Source organism: Myotis myotis, unplaced genomic scaffold (genome assembly GCF_014108235.1).
Source record: "Myotis myotis isolate mMyoMyo1 unplaced genomic scaffold, mMyoMyo1.p scaffold_m19_p_7, whole genome shotgun sequence".
NCBI classification, from domain to species: domain Eukaryota; kingdom Metazoa; phylum Chordata; class Mammalia; order Chiroptera; family Vespertilionidae; genus Myotis; species Myotis myotis.
The window spans coordinates 37159706-37183175 of NW_023416379.1; the positions used below are offsets into that span (position 1 = coordinate 37159706).

A 23470-nucleotide genomic window follows, 5' to 3' on the forward strand; every position below is an offset into this window, starting at 1 on the left:
TTTGTGAATTCAATAAAACATTTAAACTTTGGCAAAGTTTCTTCCTTTTTCTTACATTGAAAGAGGTATTTGACCTTTACTTATCACATGAAATTATACCCCCCAAATTTAGTATATTTTTAAACTGCCTAAATTTAGAAATTATTGAAATTCTTTAAATAATGTTATTGTATTTCTGTCCTTAAGAAAAATAAAGCAAGCAAGCTTAATGTCATGCTTTATGTTTTAGCTCTATATGGAAAAATATGCTAGTGCTCAACACATTAAAACCAATGCTTTGTAAAACTAGCAACTTCATATTACTGTATAAAATACTTTATGTTTTTTTGGAGATTGGTTTGGTGCCATAAGATTATCTGAAACAATAAGGGATTTATTGTCCTGTCAAGTTTGAATTCTAATCTAGACTGTTCCGATAGAGGAGCCCAGTATACCTAGGGCAGATATGCAATCGATATGTACCAGGAAGCTATCGTGGTTGGTAAATAGCTGTGGTCCTGAGTCATTCTCCTCCGCTATAGCTCCTCCCATGGGACCCCCAGACCTCTCCAAGATCGAGCAATTAATGCACGGCACACTAGGCAGCTTCCAGGACCCTGCCCTAGCACAATGGTTAGCTTCTATTCTAACTGCTCTATGTCCCATGTTCCTGGTCGTTGGATGTTTTGATATCACCACTGGGTGGGTAGAGATGATGAGCAAAGGTCCAAGTGTGTTCTATAACATGAATGAAACCACAATTATGTCAGAAATAAGTTATGATCTGTACAACACAGTATTATTTTTCAAGGATTTTGATATCAGAGCAAACATGGTTTCCCCAGGGACTCCCCACCCCATTTAAGGCCCCCAGCTATGTGTCCCTGTAATGCCCCCCCTCCCCCATTCTCTCTGTTTTCACACGCCTTGTACTTTAATGTACCTGCTTATTTAATGGCGGTCTTTCCCAGCAGATTGTACACTCCATGAGGGAAAGGGCCAAGTCTGAAGCCCCAGTGCCTGCCAGGTAAAAGGTGCTCAATAAATATTGGTTGGGTATGGATAAAGAAAGCTATTTCTCATAGGATTTTTCAGTGAATTTATTTCGCCAGCATTTGTTACTGAAAATTTTTTTCTGACATGAGAAATACCTTTGCCATTTAGATGCACCACTGTCTCTCCTGTTGGTTCATTTAAATTTAGACACACTTTAGCCTGTTCTTAACATGGCTGTTTATTGCTCTGCTTCTGGGAGTCCTCATTCCCGATTAATGCCAACCTGGAGATCTTTCTTAGGAACTTGAGAGCTACATAATAATCGGATTGAATAAATACAATAATAATTGAAGGCTCAATTACGACTACAAGATATTCTAGGATATTAAACCTCAATCTTCGCTTCTCATGCCTCATTGTCCTTCCTTTGTACCAATTCCCAGAAAACAGACTTTTTAGAATCAGTGTGTAAACCACAATTCCTGTAGCACAGAGACTATTTTTAGTTTATGAGAGAGGAAAGGTATGGTGTTGTGAGGCTACTTAGGACCAGGATAGAGACTGGTATTTCTAAAAAAAAAAAAAAAAAAAAAAAAGATTAAAACAGATGTTCAAAGAATAAAAACAAGATGAGAAAAGGTATCGTGTTGTCAAAACTATCGGAAATATACAAAGGACCTTCCTTGTGAGTGGTTATGAGGGGGTGTTGTGGGCCAAGCTCAAGGGAAGAGGCCAAGAGAATGTCTTTAGCTACAAGTTGTTTTCCTGAAGTCTGAACTAAACATGATTTAAATAGCTGAGTGCTGCGTTTAAACCACCTATGTCAGAGAGAGCAAGCTGGAAGCCACAAAGATTAGGACACCACTCTGACAGTTTAAAAAATAATACTCAGTGAAGTGGCATTATGTGGAGGAGGCAGGATCATAGGATGAAAGGAGGAAGATTTCAGCACTGCTGCTAACTAGCTGCATGATATCAAGCAGCACCTTTCTTGACCCATTTCCTTACTTAGATTAGGATATTTAATTTCTAAGGTTTCTTCTAGCTTGAAAAATCTCATTATTCTAAGACTTTCATGATTAGAGAAGGCTTAGACAGTGGTAGATAATTTCTTGATTAGTGTGCTATAAAGGGAACTCTTAGGATAAATTCACAAGAATCCAAATGATGTGATTATTCAAAGAAAAAGCTCAGATAAAAGATGAATCCATTATGATGGCTCTCCAGTCATCAAGTGAAGTGCCCTCAGGAAAAGCACCTTTTTGGATAACACACTTCAGCCCCCATGGTTCTAAAAATCAGAATGTTTCAGACTGCAATAGTTTATACACCTGTTTTTAGACTGCCCTAACAAAGAGGCAATATCTGAAGATACCAGATCAAGTACATATATCTATGGTAATACTTCTATATGTATGTGTGTATGCATATATATGTATATATGTGTACACACACATACACAAACATGTATGCATACACACATATAGAAGGATATATATATATATACACACACACATACATACTTACCCAAATATCCTATATAATAAAAGTCTAAAATGCAAATTGACCAAATGGCAGAATGATGGAACGACTGATTGCTATGACACACACTGACCACCAAGGGGTTGACACTCAATGCAGGAGCTGCCCCCAGCCTGCAGGCCCAAGGCCAGCCACGACAGGTGCCAGTGGGACCCCCCCCCACCACCATTGCCCTGCCGGTCGCCCCCACAGATTGGCCCTGATCGCTGGCCAGGCCTCTAGTATACATATATATGGCTAAATAACAAATAAAAATCTTCAGACACAATAAATTCAGAGGTATCCTGCATATGTGTAGTGTGTATACACTCACTACACACATACATACCTGTGCATGTATATGCATGGCTGAATGCCTAATAAAAATCTTCAGACATGCAGAGCTCAGAGGGAGCCTAGTCAGAGAGGTAGACAGGGAAGTTCCTTGCAGCAGTCCCTGGGGCCCTAGAGATAAGGCAGGTATTGGGGGAAAGGATTGGGACTGAGACCCCTGTAGCAGTGAGCCTCTTGGAGGGATACAACCCCGGTGGAAGAGGGTCCCTAGTCTACTCCCCCAGCACAAGGAAGCCTATTCTGGCTGTACCTCTGGGAAAATATATTTCTCATGAGAATTTGAAATCTCTGTCTTGTTTAAGGATGTGACTTTATACTAATCACATGGTGAGGGAAATCATAAACTGAGAAATTAAGATAAACTGGTTCTAGGGGGAGTGACACCTCAGGGATACATGGCAGAAGCAAGTGTAAAACCACTCTAAGAGATGCTTCTTTCAACTCAGGCTACAAAGGATTTCCTCAAAAAACAAGACCCACTTCAGATGAACGCCTAATAAAAAATGACAACTGACAAGGAAATGGCCCACAATGGGGTAAACACTGGAATTTTCAGCCCAAGAATGTGAGATAGAATAACAATCATAAAGTATAATATAAATTGTTTAAAATGATTAAATGCATAAAAGACTATATAGGAACTTTAAGAAAAAAAGACATTTGGCTCTAGCTGGTGTGGCTCAGTGAGTAGAACATTGGCCTGGGCACTGAATGGTCACAGGTCCGATTCCCAGTCAAGGGCACACACCTGGGTTGCAGGTTTGATCCCTGGACCTGGTCAGGGAGCATGGGGGAGGCAAGTGATCTCTCTTTTTTCTTCTCTCTTTCTCCTTAGTCCACCCTCCCTCTCATTTTCTCTCTAAACAAAACAATCAAAAAGGCATTAGGATGAGGATTGATAAAAAAACAAAGAAAAGGCATTCAAAGAACAGTAGATATTAAAAATAAAAATAAACCTTCCATAATGGGAAATGTCATTGGAATGAGGAGTTTAATGGATTAAACAGATTAGACATAGCTGGAGACTGTAAAGTGAACTGGAAGCCCAACCTGAGGAAACTACCCAAAGGTAGGATAGACAAATGTGAATATATTACTTCCAAGAGATAACTTATGAATTGTCTGAATCTTGGAATGCCTTTCAAAAAGTGAAGCAGTAAAGTTAACTATCTGAGCCAAAGTGTGTGAAAAGTTGGCTGGAATTGCAGGTGCCATATGGCAGCCATTCGCCACATGTTGCTACTGAGCACTTAGGTCTGGCTAGTGTGACTAAGAAACTGAATTTTAAATTATATTTACTTTTAATTATTTTATATTAAAAAACCTATTCTTGATTCAATTATTAGAAAACTCTTAGGTATGTTTGGAACAAAGTACATTTCATACAAATGTACTTTGTATGACAAAGTATTTGGTGAGAACTTAGTGTCTGAATTGAGATATGCTGCTAAATGTAAAATGTACACCAGATTTCAGAAACTTAGTATGAGAAAAGTAAAATATTAATTTTACAAATAATTGAATGTTGAAATATTTTGAATGTTATGTAAAATATAGTATTAAAATTAGTATCCCCTGGGCTTCTTAATCTATAGCCACTAGACAATTAAAAATCACATATATAGCTCACATATTTCTTTTACACAGCACTATACTAGAACATATACTTAAATAAAAAATGGTTGAGATTTGAGTTAGTCCTTCAGATCTCAAATGCAGAAAGATGGAGAGTGGGGAGTGGGAGCTAAATAATTCATTTGAAGAGATCTATTGCAATTATAGGAAGCTGAACATGCACAGGCGTTCTCTCTTCCTCCGTCATTAAAAATGAAGCCACTCTAAGGACTCTGGCTGCAAGTCACGACTTCTTTTCCCTTAAGTTCCAGGCAATGTTGCAGTGTTTAGGTTGAGAAAGTTGTTTCTACAATTATTAAAGTGACTATCAACATGGAAGGTGCACATATATAAAAAAATGTATATACACACATTCACATACACATGCATACACACACACACACACACCTATTTTTGGTTAGGTAAATTTTTCTGGGTTTACCTGTATGAAACAGTGTAGTTTCTGAAATACTCAAACTCAGAATCCACATCACTGACTCTCATCTGGAGACCTTGCTAGAAATGCCAACCTTAACCCAGTGAATGACTATTATCTTAAGAAGTCAATCTTTTGTTAGTTCATTCATTTTATTTACCCATTAATTAGAAATTGGTAACATGAAATTCTTTTTAGGTAAGTGCTGATAGAACCTTCTATTGACTGGATCTTCTTTCTCCTCAGGTTACTAGTACTTGCCTTAATACTGTATTTAATCAATTATTTTATGATCTACTAAGAATGCTGCAATTAAACTATGATGCAGTATTGATTTTAAGATGTAGCTCTAAAAAAGAAAAAAGAAAAAAAGATGTAGCTCTATTTGAGATGTCAAAATGTGAAAAATATGTATCTTTGATGAAATAGCACCAGAGTTCTATAGTTTCTTTTGAGACTCAAATTTTATACCACCAATATCTTGACCTGGATGGCACGCCACACTTCCCTTCACACACCGGAATCCATATGGCTCCCTCAGCTCACCTTGATTTTCTTCTGAATTCTCTCAGTAAGATGCAGCTGATTCTGTCCACTCTGAGAAACACTGTTCTCCAAGAAGAGCCTCTATAATTAGTGCTGGTGCTGTAATCCTCCTGGCTGCCAGCCAAGGGTTTGCTGTTTCACTGTCAATGTTTTCTTTCAGGTAATTTACAGACATGCTGGGGACATCAACCAGCCTCCCAATGCATCCGTAAGAATCACTTCACACTTTTCTATTTAGAGAGGTGCCTGTTTGACGCTACTCCCTGTTCCTCATCTTAAAACTGTCTCCTTATTTAAGACAAAATATCCCCAGCTTGTGCTTTAATATTTAAATATTCATCCCATTAAACTTTTCACTAAAGCATTACTTTTACTCCAAACATTACTTTTACTCTAATATGTTCTGAGTGTGACAAAAAGCATACACAGTAAAGAAAAGGAGTCAGACAGTAGGTTACCACTTAATTCCAATAACATGACCTTGAGATGTTTTCATGCTGGAAGGAACCCCACTGATTTGTGTACTCTGAGTGCAACTGTGACTCAGTGTCACCACGAAGTGAATAAATGTGTAATGTTAAACTTAACCTGTATACCCTGAGGGCACTGCCCTGTATTTTTATTATTTAATCAGAAAAAACCCATTAATATAGCACACCTACCTCTAAAGCATCATTTTTCTCCATAAAATCAAAATGAACCATTTAATATCTATAAGTGATTTAATTTGGTTAAGACTTAAAAGGAAACCAAGAATAAAAATTTTGGTAACACGTTTTTTAAAAAATGCTTTATTTAAAAATAGGATTTCTTTAAAAAAGAGAACTTTTATACACAGTTGCTTAGTTTAGAAACAGTCAAAAACACAATAAAATAAACCCAGATTTAGAAATGATTTGTAACATACACAATACTGGTGCTGAACAAGGTAGTTTAAATATACGATTCTTTTATTATTAATCAAATGTGATTAATTCACATTTGTGAAACCCAGTGGTTGGGACTAAAGCAAAGGTCTCGTCTGAAATCTCTCTTCTTGAGGAACGGTGGCCACCCTTCCTGGCAGGTACAGAAAGGGCAGCAGCTGGCAGTGTATTCTGCTGAGTGCTTTTGTGTCCAAAACTATGGCTCTACCACTTTTATCATTTTTCTATTTTCGTCTTTGACATTTACTTATATGTGGCTACAGCACATGGCCATCTATACCAGTTTTCTTTTTTCATATTAATTTTTAAAAATGGATGTTTTTAAGGGCAAGAAGTATAAACTGCTTTGATAGCACATGAATCCGAGCTAATGGCCTTAGGATATCATCACTCAGTATGATGTTGCTCTCCCAGTCAGCACTCTGAGCAGCTATGAACCAATCTTTCCTAGCATAGTAACGAAACATTTCAAACTACATTCAAACATCTGATACAGATTTGTAATAAAGCTAGAGAAATGGTTTGTCAACTAAAGTGCTATTAGCTACTGTATTCAAGAGGTTATCTTAATTTCACAATCTCAAATTTTTAAACCCAACCACAGCCACTGCTTCTCAAACTGGGGAACACTAGCCATTTTCCTGGTTGTCTATTTTACTCAAAGATTTAGAAAGATGTTTAAAACTTTATTGATTTTAAAAAGTTCTGTCGAGTATATTCCCAAACCAAATCAGAATATTTTAAAGATAAGACATATAACTCTTCAAAGAAATTACAAGTTGGTATTTTGATCTTTGCCCTAAATCCAATGAGAAATATTTCAGTAGTAATATCTGTGAAACAATGGCCTAAGAGACCCTGATTTATGAAAGAATAGCCAGGTTCTTACTGACAGTAAATACAAGTAAAGTCCAAAGTTCTGACTCATTCTCTTGAGTTTCATCTTCAAAAATAACATAATTCTCTTATTATATACTGGTCAGGAAGAAAGTCAAGGAAAGAACTCTGGGCTGATTTGTATTTTACACTGTTTAATAATTAGAGGAATGCTGCAGTCAGAGAAAATTGCTGGCTTACAACTAAAAATACACAACATGTGTCATAAAAAATAGTGGAACTTCTCAATCCAAAAGATTAGAACCTGACCCACTGGCAATAATAGAAACAGTAATTGTGGGTGGTTTTATCCTTCTCTCAGTCACATTAAATTATATCATCCCTGTTCTTTACTCTCTTTTTGTTTAAGATAAGTACACGGTACCTTTCTGAGTTGTCATTAACTATATCACCGCCTTCAGAACCCCAATCCTCGAGGAATTCTTACCCGACTCCCAGGGGATCTTTTCTGTGTGTCTTGGGGGTGAGCCCAAACTGCCTGCCAATAGGATCTATTTGTCAAATAGAAAACTGATGGTCATTCTCTGTATAAATAATATCTATAAAGAACAAAATAAAGTTGCCAATGAAATTATATGAGTCAAATTTACAAAGTTCTTTTTCAAACAATGTGTCAACTTTATAAGGCCATGTAAGGAAATGATAATCTGTAAATCAAGTTATCATCCAACACATTTAACAATTAAATATAGTTAAATAGGTTATTGGGTCAAAAACAATCCTAGATAGTTAAGGATTAACCTCATCAATCCCACAACTTAATGAGACCATCCCAGCCACAGGTGATGACTTTAGATGTTTCGTGAGGATGCCACACTGCACCAATACACACTTTATCGTGAGCTTTAAACCGACTGTAGAGTTTTGTGGTCTTCCAGTCCCAGATGTTCAACTTTCCATTTCCATCTCCTGAAATCACATAGCTACAATGGGAAGAAAAATAAATTCAAATTATTCAAACACCTCAAACTGGTAAAGTAGATGAAGAACAGAGAAAGAGTTTACCTTTTTCACCATATGTAACTTAGTAAGAAGAACAAGGGCCCTAACTGGTTTGGCTCAGTGGATGGAGGGTCCTGGGTTCGATTCCGGTCAAGGGCATGTACCTTGGTTGCGGGCACATCCCCATTGGGGGGTGTGCAGGAGGCAGCTGAGTGATGTTTCTCTCTCATCGATGTTTCTAACTGTCTATCCCTCTCCCTTCCTCTCTGTAAAAAATCAATAAAATATATTAAAAAAAAAAAAAAAGAACAAGGTCTAGGTCTATAAGTCTATAATGTAAACTTCTACCAAAAAATCATCCCCATTGAGCAACAACCTAAGAGTAAAAAGTAATTTTTAACTTGGAAGACTGAGATGCCCAAGGGCCACGATGAATACGGTATCACAATCACTCTCTGACAGTCAGAATCAGGGTAGGGGAGTCAATGTCACTGAGCCACCGAACACATCCAGACCCTTTCTGCTGTAATAGACTCTAGCACCTTTATAATTACTTCCTGGTCCCAATGCCTTTTGAATATGTCTAAGACTGACCCAGAGGCAGAAGTCCTAAGGCCCAATCATCAGGCTAAACAGATTTCTGAATTACTGTTACACCTATGTGTTTTAGCTAAGAATAGGGGAATGAATGCAGAGTTTCACTTAGAAAGACTCTAGGCTTCACAAATCTAGTGTGACTTAGAAATAATCAGAAGTTAGGTTGAGATTTCAACACAGAAAAGCTGTAGCGAAGTTGTTAACTTCAACAATGCAATACATGATTAATTCTTCTGGTGTTCATTCCACCACAGCAATATAGCCATTATAGTCCTTCAAACCTTGCTTAAAAAAGCAGAGAGATATATGGCATTGCCTATATAGACAGGGACTTTTATGTGGTTAAAGGGCACAGGACTATACAATATAACAGTGATGGCAAACCGATGACACGCGTGTCAGAGGTGACACGCAAACTCATTTTTTTGGTTGATTTTTCTTTGTTAAATGGCATTTAAATATATAAAATAAATATCAAAAATATAAGTCTTTGTTTTACTATGGTTGCAAATATAAAAAAATTTCTATATGGGACATGGCACCAGAGTTAAGTTAGGGTTTTTCAAAATGCTGACACGCCGAGCTCAAAAGGTTCGCCATCACTGCAATATAAGGAGATATATGAAAGAACTTAAAAAAACAGAAGGTAATTTTCATAACTTGTTTTTGCCCTTTTATCTGGCATTTGACAATTTGCATAGCTCTCAATCAATTACATATGTGAGAGTGACGTAAAGTGTTAGTATTTGTACAACAGAAGTTTATAACATCATATTTGAATATAAAAATACATGAGAAGATTTAAACTTACCTCATGTCTGGTGAAAAGTCCACCTGACAAGCGTAGCCTGCTACCATATGGCCCTTAAAAATTTTCTTCTTATTTAATCTAAATCTGTTCTGTGCTCCAAAAATTAATATTTGGTTGTCCATTGATTGGCATGCTAGCCATTTCCCTGCAAATTCAATAAATAAGACATTTTAGAGAGAAAAATTTTTTTTTTTAAGAATTTTCATTCTAAATATATTCAGTCACTCATATTCTTTTGTTCCCAACTATTTTATAATAATAGGAAAATAAATTTACCATACCACGTGTAAAATGTTACAATCTGTCACTGACAAGAGGCATTTGTATATAAAATAATGGAATTTGCTCATATAATCCTGTGTCATTGAACACTCATCTTTAAATAAGGATATACAGATATTCCGAGTTTATACAGAAATAAAGTAAAATTTTATGAAATTAATCTGTATTAAATATAGACAATAGAATCGTGGGGAGACAGAGACTTCTCTATGTTGATTACAAAAAAGGAAGGAAAAATTAACTTTAGATGAGAAAACCTAGGATTATATATAAGGCTATATCCAAAAAAGTTATGATTAAAGTAATCTCAGTAACTGTTGTTGAAAGGTCAGTACATCTATAGCATAAATTACCTTGCTCTTAAAAGGCAATGCATTACTGAACAAAAACAGTATTAAACAGATTTATCTTTTTTATTTTGCCTGAGAAAATATTTTACAGTGAAATGCTAAGATGTTCTCATTGTGAGGAACCAGACCAAAATAAAAGAACTCATAATAAACCACTAAATGAGTTGTAGAATATGATTCTGTTGGAAGGAGAATTGTTTTAAAAAACCTGATTCTCAGATGGGGATACTTAGATGCTTAGTCAACATTAGTTGCAAATCATTGTTTCATTTATTTTTTTCTTGTAGAAAACAAGAGCCCAGCTGGTGTGGCTCAGTGGTTGAGCATCAACCCATGAACCAGGAGGTCAGGATTCGATTCCAGGTCAGGGCACATGCCCAGGTTGGGGATTCAATCCAAACAGGGGGTGTGCAGGAGGCAGCCGATCAATGATTCTCTCTCATCATTAATGTTTCTCTTTCTTTCTTTCTTTCTTTCTTTCTTTCTTTCTTTCTTTCTTTCTTTCTTTCTTTCTTTCTTTCTTTCTCTCTCTCCCTCTCCCTCCCTCCCTCTCTCTCTCTCTCTCTCTCTCTCTCTCCCCACCCCCCCCCTTTCTCTCTCTGAAATCAATAAAAACATTAAAAAAACAAGAGACTGGGTGAAGTGACTTCATATGAAAACCAATGATTACTTCTAATAATGAAAATTTTCCTTATACAGTATGGCACTGTGACAGAATTGCCCTCAAAGAGAATGGCCAAGGTTCTTTTCAAGAGAAATCACACCATGTCTTAGAAACTCATTTAAAACACATTCTAACTCACCGTTTGGAGACAAAGTCACTGCAGGCATTGAGTGCATACTGGGTTCTGCTATATACTTGAAATCCACAGGGATATCCCTAAATATTAAAAATAGCATATCAGAGTAAGTAATTTTTAAAAAGTACCTTTAAAAGAATTATCTCTGAACCAAAGAAATATATGAAAGAACTCTTGAAAAAATATATTTAATAAACCTTTCATGAAACTTTCTGGGGGGAGAAAAATCACAAAATGACATTCTATTGCATATTATAAATCTTTTACTTTACAAATGACTTTGTGATAATTATAACAGTGTCAATGATTTAATCTTTAAGCTCTATTTGATTTAAACTTTGGCCTTTATGTTAAAAAAATCTGTTACTAAAACTTCTTTAATAATAAGCTCATCTAAAAATGTGTCATGGTAGGCAGAAGCAAGATGTCTGAGGCAAAGCTACAGGGAAACATTCTTATTTTACCTGTCAGTCAACCTTAACTTTACTCTGCAAGCTGGTGAGAGTGCTAAAGAGTCGTCAGCAATGCAAATGGAGGGTAAGCAAAGCTATAGAGGGATCTGCAAGCAGGTTGAGCCCCTCCAAAAATGATGAATTTCAGGACAGGTAAAAAAGATTAAGTGCTTGTACTTGGACACTTTCTATTTTTCAGTTTATATGTAAAATATTACAAATGTGTAATGTACAGAAGAAATAGCACTAAAAAATTCTCATGTGAATGTTCCAAACGATAAAACAAAACGAATCCAAAACTTAGTCACCTAAATTTAGAATCATCAAAGTGCGTTTTTATTTTTAATATTCTCCATGATAAAAAATTCTTTACTAATTCTGAAGGGTTTTGGTCTTGTTGCTTTTCACGACAATTTTTTTTTTTTTTCAATGTGTGGGAAATGTAATTTCATATTATCTCAGAATATAAAGCAGCAATTTAAATTTCAAACTATGGTTCAAGTTCCAAGACTTTAATTAAATGGAAAATAATAATAACAACAACAATTTGCCTTTAAGTAAGGACATTCTCTATCCATTTATCCATCTAGAAGAAGCAGCAAATGATTAAAAAAAAAATTCTATCAGGGTCTTGGTTAAAGGAAAACATTTTAAGGTATTACCTGGGGAACAGTATCATTTATCAAGTCAATACTTTACACATCTGAGGTACCAGTGACAATTACATTCAGAATGACTCAAATGTATTGAAAAGAGCCTCAATTTGAAAAAGGTCCAACTATTTTTCCCTCCTCATGTTTATTATTAGTAGCTAGTAATTATATAATTTGGGTTAAAACATAAGTGAATTTTCTAAATTAAATGAGCCATAATCCAGATTCATATCAACCAAGTTTTACTAAAAGCAAACAAAAAAATTTCAACTTATCCCTTATTCCAAGGACTCTTGGTATAATGAGCTCTAGAACAAGAAATTATTCTGAACACCCTGTGAACTTCATTATTGCTTGTAAAATATGCCTTCAAGGCACAGTTATATTTAATAAACACAACACTATTTTCTAATTGGAAACTGTAATTCAGTATAATAAATTAATAACCTCTCTTACAAATGATCTTCAGTCTGGAAATGAATAACTGAAAAACCCTTACAAAAATCTATAAAAATTTAAAGCTATAAGATAACCAGTAGTATCAACCTCTGTTAAATTTTCTTTTAAATACATATATATATGTGTAATATATATATTTTTGTTGTTGTTAATCCTCACCTGAGGATATCTTTCCTTCTTTTTTTTTTTTTTTTTTTTTTTTTAGAGAGAGTGGAAGGGAAAGAAAGAGACAGAGACAGAGACAGAGAGAGAGAGAGAGAGAGAGAGAGAAACATTGATGTGAGAGTCACATCGATTGGTTGCCTCCCACATGTGCCCAGACCAGGGCTAGGGATTGAGCCTGAAACCAAGGTACGTGCCCTTGACTGGAATCAAACCTGGGATCCTCAGTCTTCAGGTTGACACTCTATACCAGGGGTGGGCAAACTTTTTGACTCGAGGGCCACAATGGGTTCTTAAACTGGACCGGAGGGCCGGAACAAAAGCATGGATGGAGTGTTTGTGTGAACTAATATAAATTCAAAGTAAATATCATTACATAAAAGGGTACGGTCTTTTTTTTTTTTAGTTTTATTCATTTCAAACAGGCTGGATCCGGCCCGCGGGCCGTAGTTTGCCCACGGCTGCTCTATACACTGAGCAAAACTGTCTGGGGCTTAAAAATATTTTAACAAAATAAAAACAACTGCCGAAACCACTTTGGCTCAGTGGATAGAGCGTCGGCCTGCGGACTGAAAGGTCCCAGGTTCAATTCCGGTCAAGGGCATGTGCATATCCCTGGTGGGAGATGTGCAGGAGGCAGCTGATCGATGTTTTCTAACTCTCTATCTCTCTCCCTTCCTCTCTGTAAAAAATCAATAAAATATATTTAAAAAATAAAAAAATAAAAACAACTGGGTGAAAACATGTCTATGACATCTTATGAATTTAGCCAACCAGAATATCACAGGCTGCTCAATATCTAATAATCTCCTATACTTTAAAACTATAGAGTAATGCTCAAGAAAACCAAGTTTTCTTTTATTTGTTTTCCTTTATCATTGTGCTACTCTAAGCAGATACCGGATGTAAACAGAACTTGTCTGAAAGCCAATAATTTTCCTACACTTTGAGGTGGTCAGGGTCTCCCTTTCTCTCTCAAGCATGCTGCTAATATTACTAGTAATTGATTTTGGGTATGGCTATATGTGATTAAGATAGTTCGAGGGATCCTGAGGTAGTTTTGTTCCCTGCTTGTCTTTATAGCAAGACTGAGCCTCGCATGCTTTCTGACTATGGAATCTAGATACAAGTTATCTTCTCTTCCCACCAGATGGGTCACATTCACCTAACTATCCATCCATATAATTATGAATTCAAGTTCTGCATGTTTATATAAGCCTCATCATATCCACAAAGCAAAAACCTGTCATATATACATAAAAGAGAAAGGAATCAAAGCATACGACTACAGAATATCTTCAAGTGACAAAGAGAGGAAGAAACAAAGAAACTATAAAACTAACCAGAAAACAATTAACAAAATGGCAAGTCCATATCTATGAATAATTACTTTAAATGTAAATGGACTAAATTCTCCAAAAGACACATAGTGGCTGAATGGATTAAACAACAACAACAACAAAACACACCAAGAACCAACTATATGCTGCCTACAAGAGACTCACTTCAATTTCACACATAGATAGAAAATGGAGGGATAAAGATATTCCATGCAAATGGAAACCAAAAGAAAACAGGGATAGCTATATTTACATCAGATAAAATAGAATTTAAGCCAAAAACTATAATCCTATATAATAAAAGCGACTGGTCCACCGGTTGACTGTCTTCCCCTTGGTGGTCAGTGCACGTCATAGTGAGTGGCTGAGTGGCCTTAGCATATCATTAGCATATTACACTTTGATTGGTTGAATGGACGACTGGACACTTAGCATATTAGGCTTTTATTATATAGGATTATTGACCTTAAAAAAGAAGAAACCCACCATCTGTGACAACATAGATGAACCTGGAGGGCATTATGCTAATTTGAAATAAGCTGAACAGAGGAAGACAAATACTGCAAACTATCATTTATATGTGCATTCTTAAAAAAAAAAAAGTTAGCCCTAACCGGTTTGGCTCAGTGGATAGAGCATCGGCCTGCGGACTGAAGGGTCCCAGCTTCGATTCCAGTCAAGGGCATGTGCCTTGGTTGAGGGCACATCCCCAGTAGGGAGTGTGCAGGGGGCAGCTGATCGATGTTTCTCTCTCATCGATGTTTCTAACTCTTTATCCCTCTCCCTTCCTCTCTGTAAAAATCAATAAAATATATATATTAAAAAAAAAAAAGCCAAACTCATAGAAGTGGAGAGTAGAATGGTGGATGCCAAGGGCTGGGGAAGAGGAGGGGTTGGGAAAAAAATTGAGGCTACAAACTGAATAGGGCACAAATTTTTAGCTGTAAGATGAGTTAAGGGCTGAGGATCTAATGTACAACATGGTGACTACAGTCAATACTGTATTGTGTAACTGAAATTTTCTGAGACAGGAGAACCTAAGTTCTCATCAAACAACAAAGGGTAAATAAAGAGGTGATGGATGTTAATTAACTTAGTGGGAATCCTTTCACAATGTATATCAAATTATTATATTATACACTTTAAATATAATTTTATTTGTCAATTATAACTCAGTGAAGCTGAAAAAAAAAGACCTCAAGCTTTGGAATCATTTTGATCCAACACAGAAAGTTTAGTATGCCTGACACATAGAAAGGGCTCAATAAGTATGATATAATTAATGATTATGACAACAATGATTTCCTTAGATATGCAGTACATACTACGTGCCAGGCATTGTGCTGGTGCTGGGGACAGATGGAGAGCAGACACAGGTCTTTTCTCCTGGTTAAGAACTTGCTCAGGGAAGAGGAACAAGTAAGCTATGGAAAGCAAAGGGTTACTGCGATGATGGTGAACAGGCACCAAACTCATGTGAGGCCTGGTTAGGGAGGATCCAATAGCAGTGAGCATTCAACTGAAGTCTAAAGAATGCCATCATTTATAATCAAATACTATTATGACTCTAGGAGTATTTCTTAAGCTCTGAGAAGAAAAAAAAAATAAAGTTTTGTTAACATCACCACTTAACTTAATCAAAATATTTTGCTGACCAATGCTCTTCTTTAGAGAAGAGCACAAATGTTCTTAAAGCCTTGTGACTGTGGCATCATTTAAATATTTACCAATTTTTTTGTATCACTATACATTTTTAAATGGAGCTGAACTATTACCTGAAGATACAAACATCTGAAAGTGTAAGTATAATTAAATTGTTAAAGTCTATTAACAAAACAAAACAAGTTTATCGATGTTTAGTCTTCAGAGTATTGTGCAAATGGTCTAAGGCAGCGGTTCTCAACCTGTGGGTTGCGACCCCTTTGGGGGTCGAACCACCCTTTCACAGGAGTTGCCTAAGACCATCGGAAAACACATATATAATTACATATTGTTTTTGTGATTAATCACTATGCTTTAATTATGTTCAATTTGTAACAATGAAAATACATCCTGCATATCAGATATTCACATGACGATTCATAACAGTAGCAAAATTACAGTTATGAAGTAGCAACGAAAATAATTTTATGGTTGGGGGTCACAACATGAGGAACTGTATTAAGGGATTGCGGCATTAGGAAGGTTGAGAACCACCGGTCTAAGGTGACTCATATAAAACTTGGTGTCCATTATCAGATTTTCTGCAGGTAATATCATTTCTAAAGTAAGAAAGAGCTTGGTTATAGTCTCAAATCATGGGCACTAAGGATGATGCTAACTCTCCCTTTATGGGAGGTCATTTGGAAGAAGTTTACTGGTGGTGAGTGTGGGAGAAACTGCAGTTAAATTACATTAAATTTTCAATTACTCAAATTGCTCTGACAATGGTTAGGGACCTGCTCAGCTCCCTGAAGGGACTTAGTTTCAGAGGGAAACTCCTAGCTACAGTTTAAGGCTTCCCACTTCTTAAAGCAGAACAACTTCTGGGGGTGGGAAGACATACTCCTTGCAAGGCTGTAGGTAACCATAGTTAAGCTGTGCTTCATAGCTGACTAGAAAAACAAGCTGGGTTCCATTCAAGCATTAATTTTAAAAAGCTTATTATGCATTTCTTTGGAAATAATTATAAAACATGATCTATGACACTTAGTGAAATTAGCTTTTAGTATTTCTTGATTTTAGAAAAGTGTTTTTTCCTTTCTCTCTCTAGGAAAGCAAAATTCACCGATACAGGGTGGGGCAAAAGTAGGTTGTCAGTACGTGAAAAACAGAGTTTATTCTTGTATTATTATTTATAAACTATTGCATTATTTTCCATACAAACAACTGTAAACCTACTTTTTTCCCAACCTGTATATTCTGATTATAGGTAAAAACACTGTTTTCTACCATATGGACTATAAATGGCAGGCAGGAAACAAGGGAGATGACATAGGCAATTTTCAGTACTAAATAGTCAAAATGCAGGCATTAAAAATTTGAGATTTTTTAATTTGGATTGGTTCTGAGGCCAGGATCTTATGCTCAAACTGGCATAGTCTACACATTTGTGGCGCCTACTTCTCATTAGTCATTTTGCAAAGATGAATAAGACAGCTAATAGAGGATATAAGACTGCACTATAAAAACTTTTCACCGCTGCCAGAAAAGTGACTCAATATATATATCCTTTAGATAGATTATCCAAAGACTATGAAAAGTATCATGTTTAAATTTTTATTTCGATATTCTGGATACTTAAATAGTTATAACAGTTTGACTGGCAAGCCAGAACTCACCTTTGAAAAATATTCAAATGGCTACATATTATCAGGGCTCGTCTTTGCCCACAAATTTTTAAATTGCTTCTTTTATATATCAGATTTTCTACTGATTGAAACTCACCATTCCCAAACTCTAAGGCTCTTATCATCAGATGTGCTCACAAATCTCCTATTCTCATCAACAAAAACAATGGTGTTGACAGCTCCCAAATGCCGATCATATTCCTGCACAATTTCTCCACTTCGAATGTCCCACTGTATAAACGAGAAGAGGTAAAGACGGAAGTGGAGCAGATTTATGAAAACAAAGAAAGATTGTAATTATGGAAAGTGGAGAAATAAAAAGATTTCCAACATCATGTTTTTATGAATTTACTATTTTCTACTAAGAAGAGCATCAGCAGTCCCTAAAAGTAGCCAACATTAAACAAGTTAATATTCCTTATTCCATCCCCAGAGACAACATAAACCTCAGGAATCTTAATAAAAATACCGTGGAAAGACTTACTTGCACAATCTTTTTATCAGACATCCCAGCCACAAAGAGATTTTGTTTATCTTCATCAGGATTAAATTTGACACAATAGGGTACTTTTCGGTTAGTAAATCTTGATATACACTGTCCTAAAACCAAAGACCCAAGTTAAAATAGGCAAAATAAATTTGTCCACTTAAAGATAACCCTGGGATTAAGATCTAAAGATTATTTGCTTAATAAATTCTGAGGAAAGGCAACCTGATTGTTCTTTATTAGAAATCACATCATTCCTTCTCACGGATTTTTAATGATTAAAAATACGTTTTTCAAAAGTAAATCTGTATCAACAATTGCAGAATAGATAAAAGTCTCCAGGTGATTATGATGTGCAGTAAGAGTTGAGGACCACTGCTAAAGAGGTTAAGAATAAGGGCTCTGACATTAGAGAGATCTTCGTATGAATACAACTTGGCTACTTATTAGCTGTGTGACCCTGAAGATGTTAAGCCTGTTTTCTCCTCTATAACAATAATAGTACTTATCTCACAGGGATATTTTAAGGATTGAATGAGATACTGAATAAAAGCACTTAGCATAATGCTTGGTGAACACAAAGTGTTCAATAAATGTTAGCATTATCTTTATCCTTAAAACCCAGCAAGATTGAAAGATGGTTCTTTAATTACACAAACTTTTACTAGCCACAATGTACTGATGCAATTCATGTCTGTGAATATATACAACCAACTGGATGGACCATGGGAGTTTAGACCTACATTTTAATCAATTTGGGCGGTTAAATTTAATTCTGTTCATCAGACATCTACTGTGCTTCTATTATGTGCAAGGCTGTGTGTTAGGTGATATAGGGCAACAAAAAGATCAATTAAATAATCAATGAAAGATTTCAAACATCTTTGTCTATCAATATGTTTGCTTTATAAATTGCATTTGGTGGAAACAAAGCTTCATAGTGAAAGAGCTATTTATTCAGCTGAGCTTCAACTCTACAAAGTGATATAAGCTGATAGTCAATGATAGGAGAATTAGCAGTTAGAGAAGGTACCATTTTGCCACAGACCACCACACACATTTCATTTTAAAATGCTAATTTAGCCCAGCCAGCGTGGCTCGGTGGTTGAGCGTCGACCTGTGATCCAGAAAGTCACAGTTCGATTCCCGATCAGGGCATATACCTGGGTTGTGGGCCTAATTCCCAGTGTAGGGTGCGCAGGGGGCAGCTGATCAATGATTCTCCCTCATCATTGGTGTTTCTCTCTCTCTCTCCCTCTCCCTACCTCTCTGAAATAAATACAAATATATTTAGGAAAAAAAACAAACCTCCCCCAAAATGCTAATTTATAATTTAAGTATCTATTAGTATAAGTGAGCTCTTACCTGTCTCAGTGTCCCAGAGCTTAAGATACCTGTCGTAAGCTGCACTGAGGAACTGTGTTCCTGCAGTATTAAAGCAGATGTCCCTAACAGCTTTACTGTGACCTAAAGGCAGAGACAATAGAAATATAGGTGAGGTGAAGTATCTTTATTTAAAACATAAACACCATAAGAAAAATAGCATTAAACAGTGTTTTCTAAGCCATCTGTGAGTAAAAAAAAAAAAAAAAAAAAATCACTGAAACCCCATCCCCTGATTTACTAACTCAGAATAGGTTTTATGTGGGCTTGGGAATGTAGGTGGTTCCCCTTCAAAAGTTCCTCAGGTGATTCTGATGCATAACATTTAGGTAAGAACCAAGAGAAAAGCTCTAAGTTTTTTTTTTTTTAAAGTCTGTCATGGCAACTTCTTAACATGTAATATATATAACTGATGACTAAACAGCTAAGAATTTAAGGAAACACAATAGGCCAATTATTGCCAATGAAGGAGAAATGACTGGTGACATTTTGGAGGTTCACTCTGATTACTCACTAACCTGGAAGTAAAAACACAGTGATCTAAACCTCAAGTTCATGAAAATTGTAGCCCTTATTCAATAACTGCATATTTGCGTGATCACATTACCAAATTTCATAGAAATAGATTCAGAATCTGACACTAAGCCTTTTTGAAAACAAATATTAGCTTCTATTTTGTTTTAAGATTGCATGTTGGCAATAAATTAATTTTACGGTACTTTGTTTGGAAATCATTCTTGCCAGACCAATCAATTCTTTTGACAGTTACAGGGATAAATAAAATATGGCTAAATGAAAGCAGAAACTTTCATATTTTTTTACCACCCAGCATCACCAAGACTGCCAAATACATTAGTGCAAAATGTGCAGGGCAACCACACACAGCAGCCCTGAACCACCACCACCACCAATGACCTCTAGCGAGGCACTATGTGTCACAGCAATTAGGCAATCAGGTATCTTGTCTCTAGCAGGAGTCCAGTCAGAGCTGCTACCATCTTCCTAAGCAGGACATTTTCAGCTTCCCACTGAAAAACTGTCTGCCAGTGCAGGGGAGACAAATGGGGGACCAAATCCACTACATCTGCAGGAGACATTTTGTTCCCCTGTATGCTGCTGAGAGCCTTCCCATGAATCTTCAGGCTGCTACACAGCTTGGACAGTATTTACTTGTGCAGCGAGGCTCTAAAATCATACAGCATTGCAGAACACCTCCTACTTCAATCTAAAAACAGAGCCACTAAAATTCACACAAAAGTGTTTCAATGCAATACAGTTAAATTTGGAAACATAACTAGTCTTCACACAACATCTGACAAAGGCAATAAACCATTCTCTACCAAAAAGGCTAGACTGCCACAAAGCTGTCCTCTCTTTGGCCCTCTTCGTTGCTTCAAGGAGTTCTCTCAATCTCATTCTTTTCTATGCGTTTAGATCCAATTCCTAACCTCTCTTCAAATCTTAACACCTGGGCATCTAATTGCTTACTAGACATTTTCATTTCAAAACCCCAAGGGCAGCCAAAATTCAATGAGTCCAAAACCTCAGCATCATCTTCTGTTTCCTCTCTTGGTGAACGACACCAGCATTCAGCCTGGTGTCATCTGAGAGTCACCTTAGATTCCTGCCTTACTCATCACTCACATCCCATTACTAAGTTCCACTGATTTTAACTTTTGATTCTTTCCTCTCTGTCTCTGCTGCTTTAATTCAGGCTCTCACCATCTCTAATCCAGACTAATGAAATAACCTTTTAATTCATTTCCCTGCCTCCAGGCTTGCTCCATCAAAGCATCCTCCATGTTGCCAATGTGCTCTTTGTAAGCTTCAAACCTGATCATGTTGCTTTCTTGCAAGAGCTGTTTAATGTCTGGCTTCTCAGAGCCCTCAAAAAAACATCATCAGCATCTAAACTCCTTATTAATAGTACATCTGGTCCTCCATACTCTGCTCCCTCCTCAGCTGCTTTTCTCACTTTCATTTTTCACCATATCGTCCCACACCCTGGCAATTCTGAAATATACGTGGTTCCCCCAAAGCAGCATGCTTTCTGACACTTTTGCTTCTGCTGCTCACTCTTCCTAGTTCCCTTTCTTTCTCTATCTGAGGGGACTTACTCCCTCCTCAGGACTCAGTTCAAGTCTGTGAAGATTTTCATTCATATTAGTCCAGGAAAATTATGGTAAATGATGATAAAAAGTTAAACGTTTTCCCAAACAGATTTATAGTCAGGGAGAAAAGAAGTATTACCAATAAATGTTCGCAGACAGCGCCTGTCTCCATAAACTTCCCATAGCTGGGGGGAAAAAACAATACAAACAAATATTAAATTTAATACTAGACTGATAAAACGACAATTTTCAATCAGTAACAACAGTCATATGCTGGCTATATGTGTGCATATCTGTGTGTGTGTACAGGGGATTTAACCAAAGGCATTATATATCATTAAATTCATTGCTTGGTGCTTCCAGTCTGTGTTGCATTGTTTGGACTCATGGACTCACACTCACACACACATACATTTTAAAACTAAACTCTGAAATCAGATACTGAAAGACACATCAAAATATCACCAGAAATTAGGTGGAGCTGATGCAGGTGATTTTTGTTTTCTTCTTGTTCTTTTCTGTATTCAGCACGAGAAAAAAGTTCTACTGATGTAATACTATGAACTACTTTTAAAATAATTGTTATTAAAACTGTCATGCCTATAACATTTTGGTACTGAAAGGCTTTTTTTGAACCTTCCCGAAGTAGCAAGTATTATAGAAGCTGTATTATGAAGCTGTATTATGAAAATGATGATCCAGACTAAAAGGTAACAGGCTCATAATTCTCATCACATCTAAAGTGAATTTATGCAATAGCTTCAAAGTACCTTTATTCTTGCCTGCATCAAATGCAATTCTCAACAGTGTTGCTAGTCCTCTAAAATAGAAGGCATTTCCTGGCCACTAAGGGCCAAGAGGATAAAGTCTCAGTGTCCATAGCATAACCAGGCAAGGACCTCCCTGGTCCTTTACTTATGACTGAGTAGTCATTCTGTATTTCTCAGATTTTGGGCTCCAGCAACCATGAAACTGCAGTTTACAGTGCACACCATGCTGATTCATTCTATTCACTCTTCTCAGACATAGTCTATGCCCTACCCCTCTCCCCCTTTACCTAGTTACCTTCCTATTGAGGAATGCTTCCTCTTTGAAACCAGAACGCTTTTTATCTGATCATTAAAATCATAATGAAATTTTCATCCTAAGGGCAGAGACAGTGCCTTAATAACTTTTTATCCTCAGGCTCATACACATAACAGGTGTCTAATTAACGTTTATAGAAGTGATAGAAATTGTATTCTATGCTGTTTTAATTGGTAAAAGAGATAACTTTCATCTTAATTAACATAGTTTTTAAGAAGTAAAAGTTAAAGGAAATAAGGGTTTTTTATTTCAAACTCTTGACCTGTTATTTTAAGCTCTCAAGTACAGACAAATGCCAAAATGGTTGCTCTCATTAAAAAATAAATAAATAAATCACCCTTTATAGATATTGTAGCTCAGTTGGTTAGAGTGTCATCCTGACATGCCAACGTTGTGGATTCAATCTCTGGCCAGGGCACATATAAGAAGCAACCAATTAATCCATAAATAAGTGGAACAAAACAATTGATGTTTCTCTCTCCCTCTCCCTTCCCTCCTCTCTCTGGAATCAAGTAATAAAAACTAAAAATAACATAACAAAACAAAAACTTTCCAAGTCCCAAGAACACTACAGGGTTGATATTTTTGACCATCATAACAAACCAGACAAACAAGACACAAAAGAGATAAAAACTATTCTATTAAAGATTTTTAAAAAGACTCTCCTATACTCAAGTTGACAGGCACAGGCAACTGAGTTTTTCCTCCCACATATTCTATAGCAGAACATGGGCCTAAAATGAAGTTTTCCGAGACTATAAAAAGTGGGAGGAGCCTGGCCAAGGTGGCTCAGTGGTTGAGTGTGGACCCAGGAACTAAAAGGTCAACAGTTCAATTCCCAGTTGGGGCACAAGTGGGCTCGATCTATAGTAGGGGGCATGCAGGAGGCAGCTAATCAATGATGTTTCTCTCTCATCGATATTTCTGTCTGTCTATTCCTCTCCCCTTCTCTTTCTA

The 23470-nt window shown here is 36.5% G+C and overlaps 1 protein-coding gene across 3 annotated transcripts in view; it reads right to left on the reverse strand.

Annotated features, from left to right (window-relative positions):
* Positions 1-6221: 6221 nt before the first annotated feature.
* The window catches only part of CDC40 (cell division cycle 40), a 54086-nt gene continuing 36837 nt past the window's right edge, over positions 6222-23470 (reverse strand). For all 3 annotated transcript variants that reach the window (XM_036316813.1, XM_036316814.1, XM_036316815.1), the window contains 7 exons: positions 21567-21612; positions 19299-19400; positions 17931-18046; positions 17544-17677; positions 11055-11131; positions 9620-9764; positions 6222-8192 (listed from right to left, as the gene is read on the reverse strand). In XM_036316813.1, coding sequence (XP_036172706.1) covers positions 8015-8192; positions 9620-9764; positions 11055-11131; positions 17544-17677; positions 17931-18046; positions 19299-19400; positions 21567-21612 — 798 coding nt within the window. In that variant the 3' untranslated portion in view covers positions 6222-8014. The remainder of the gene's footprint in view (positions 8193-9619; positions 9765-11054; positions 11132-17543; positions 17678-17930; positions 18047-19298; positions 19401-21566; positions 21613-23470) is intronic.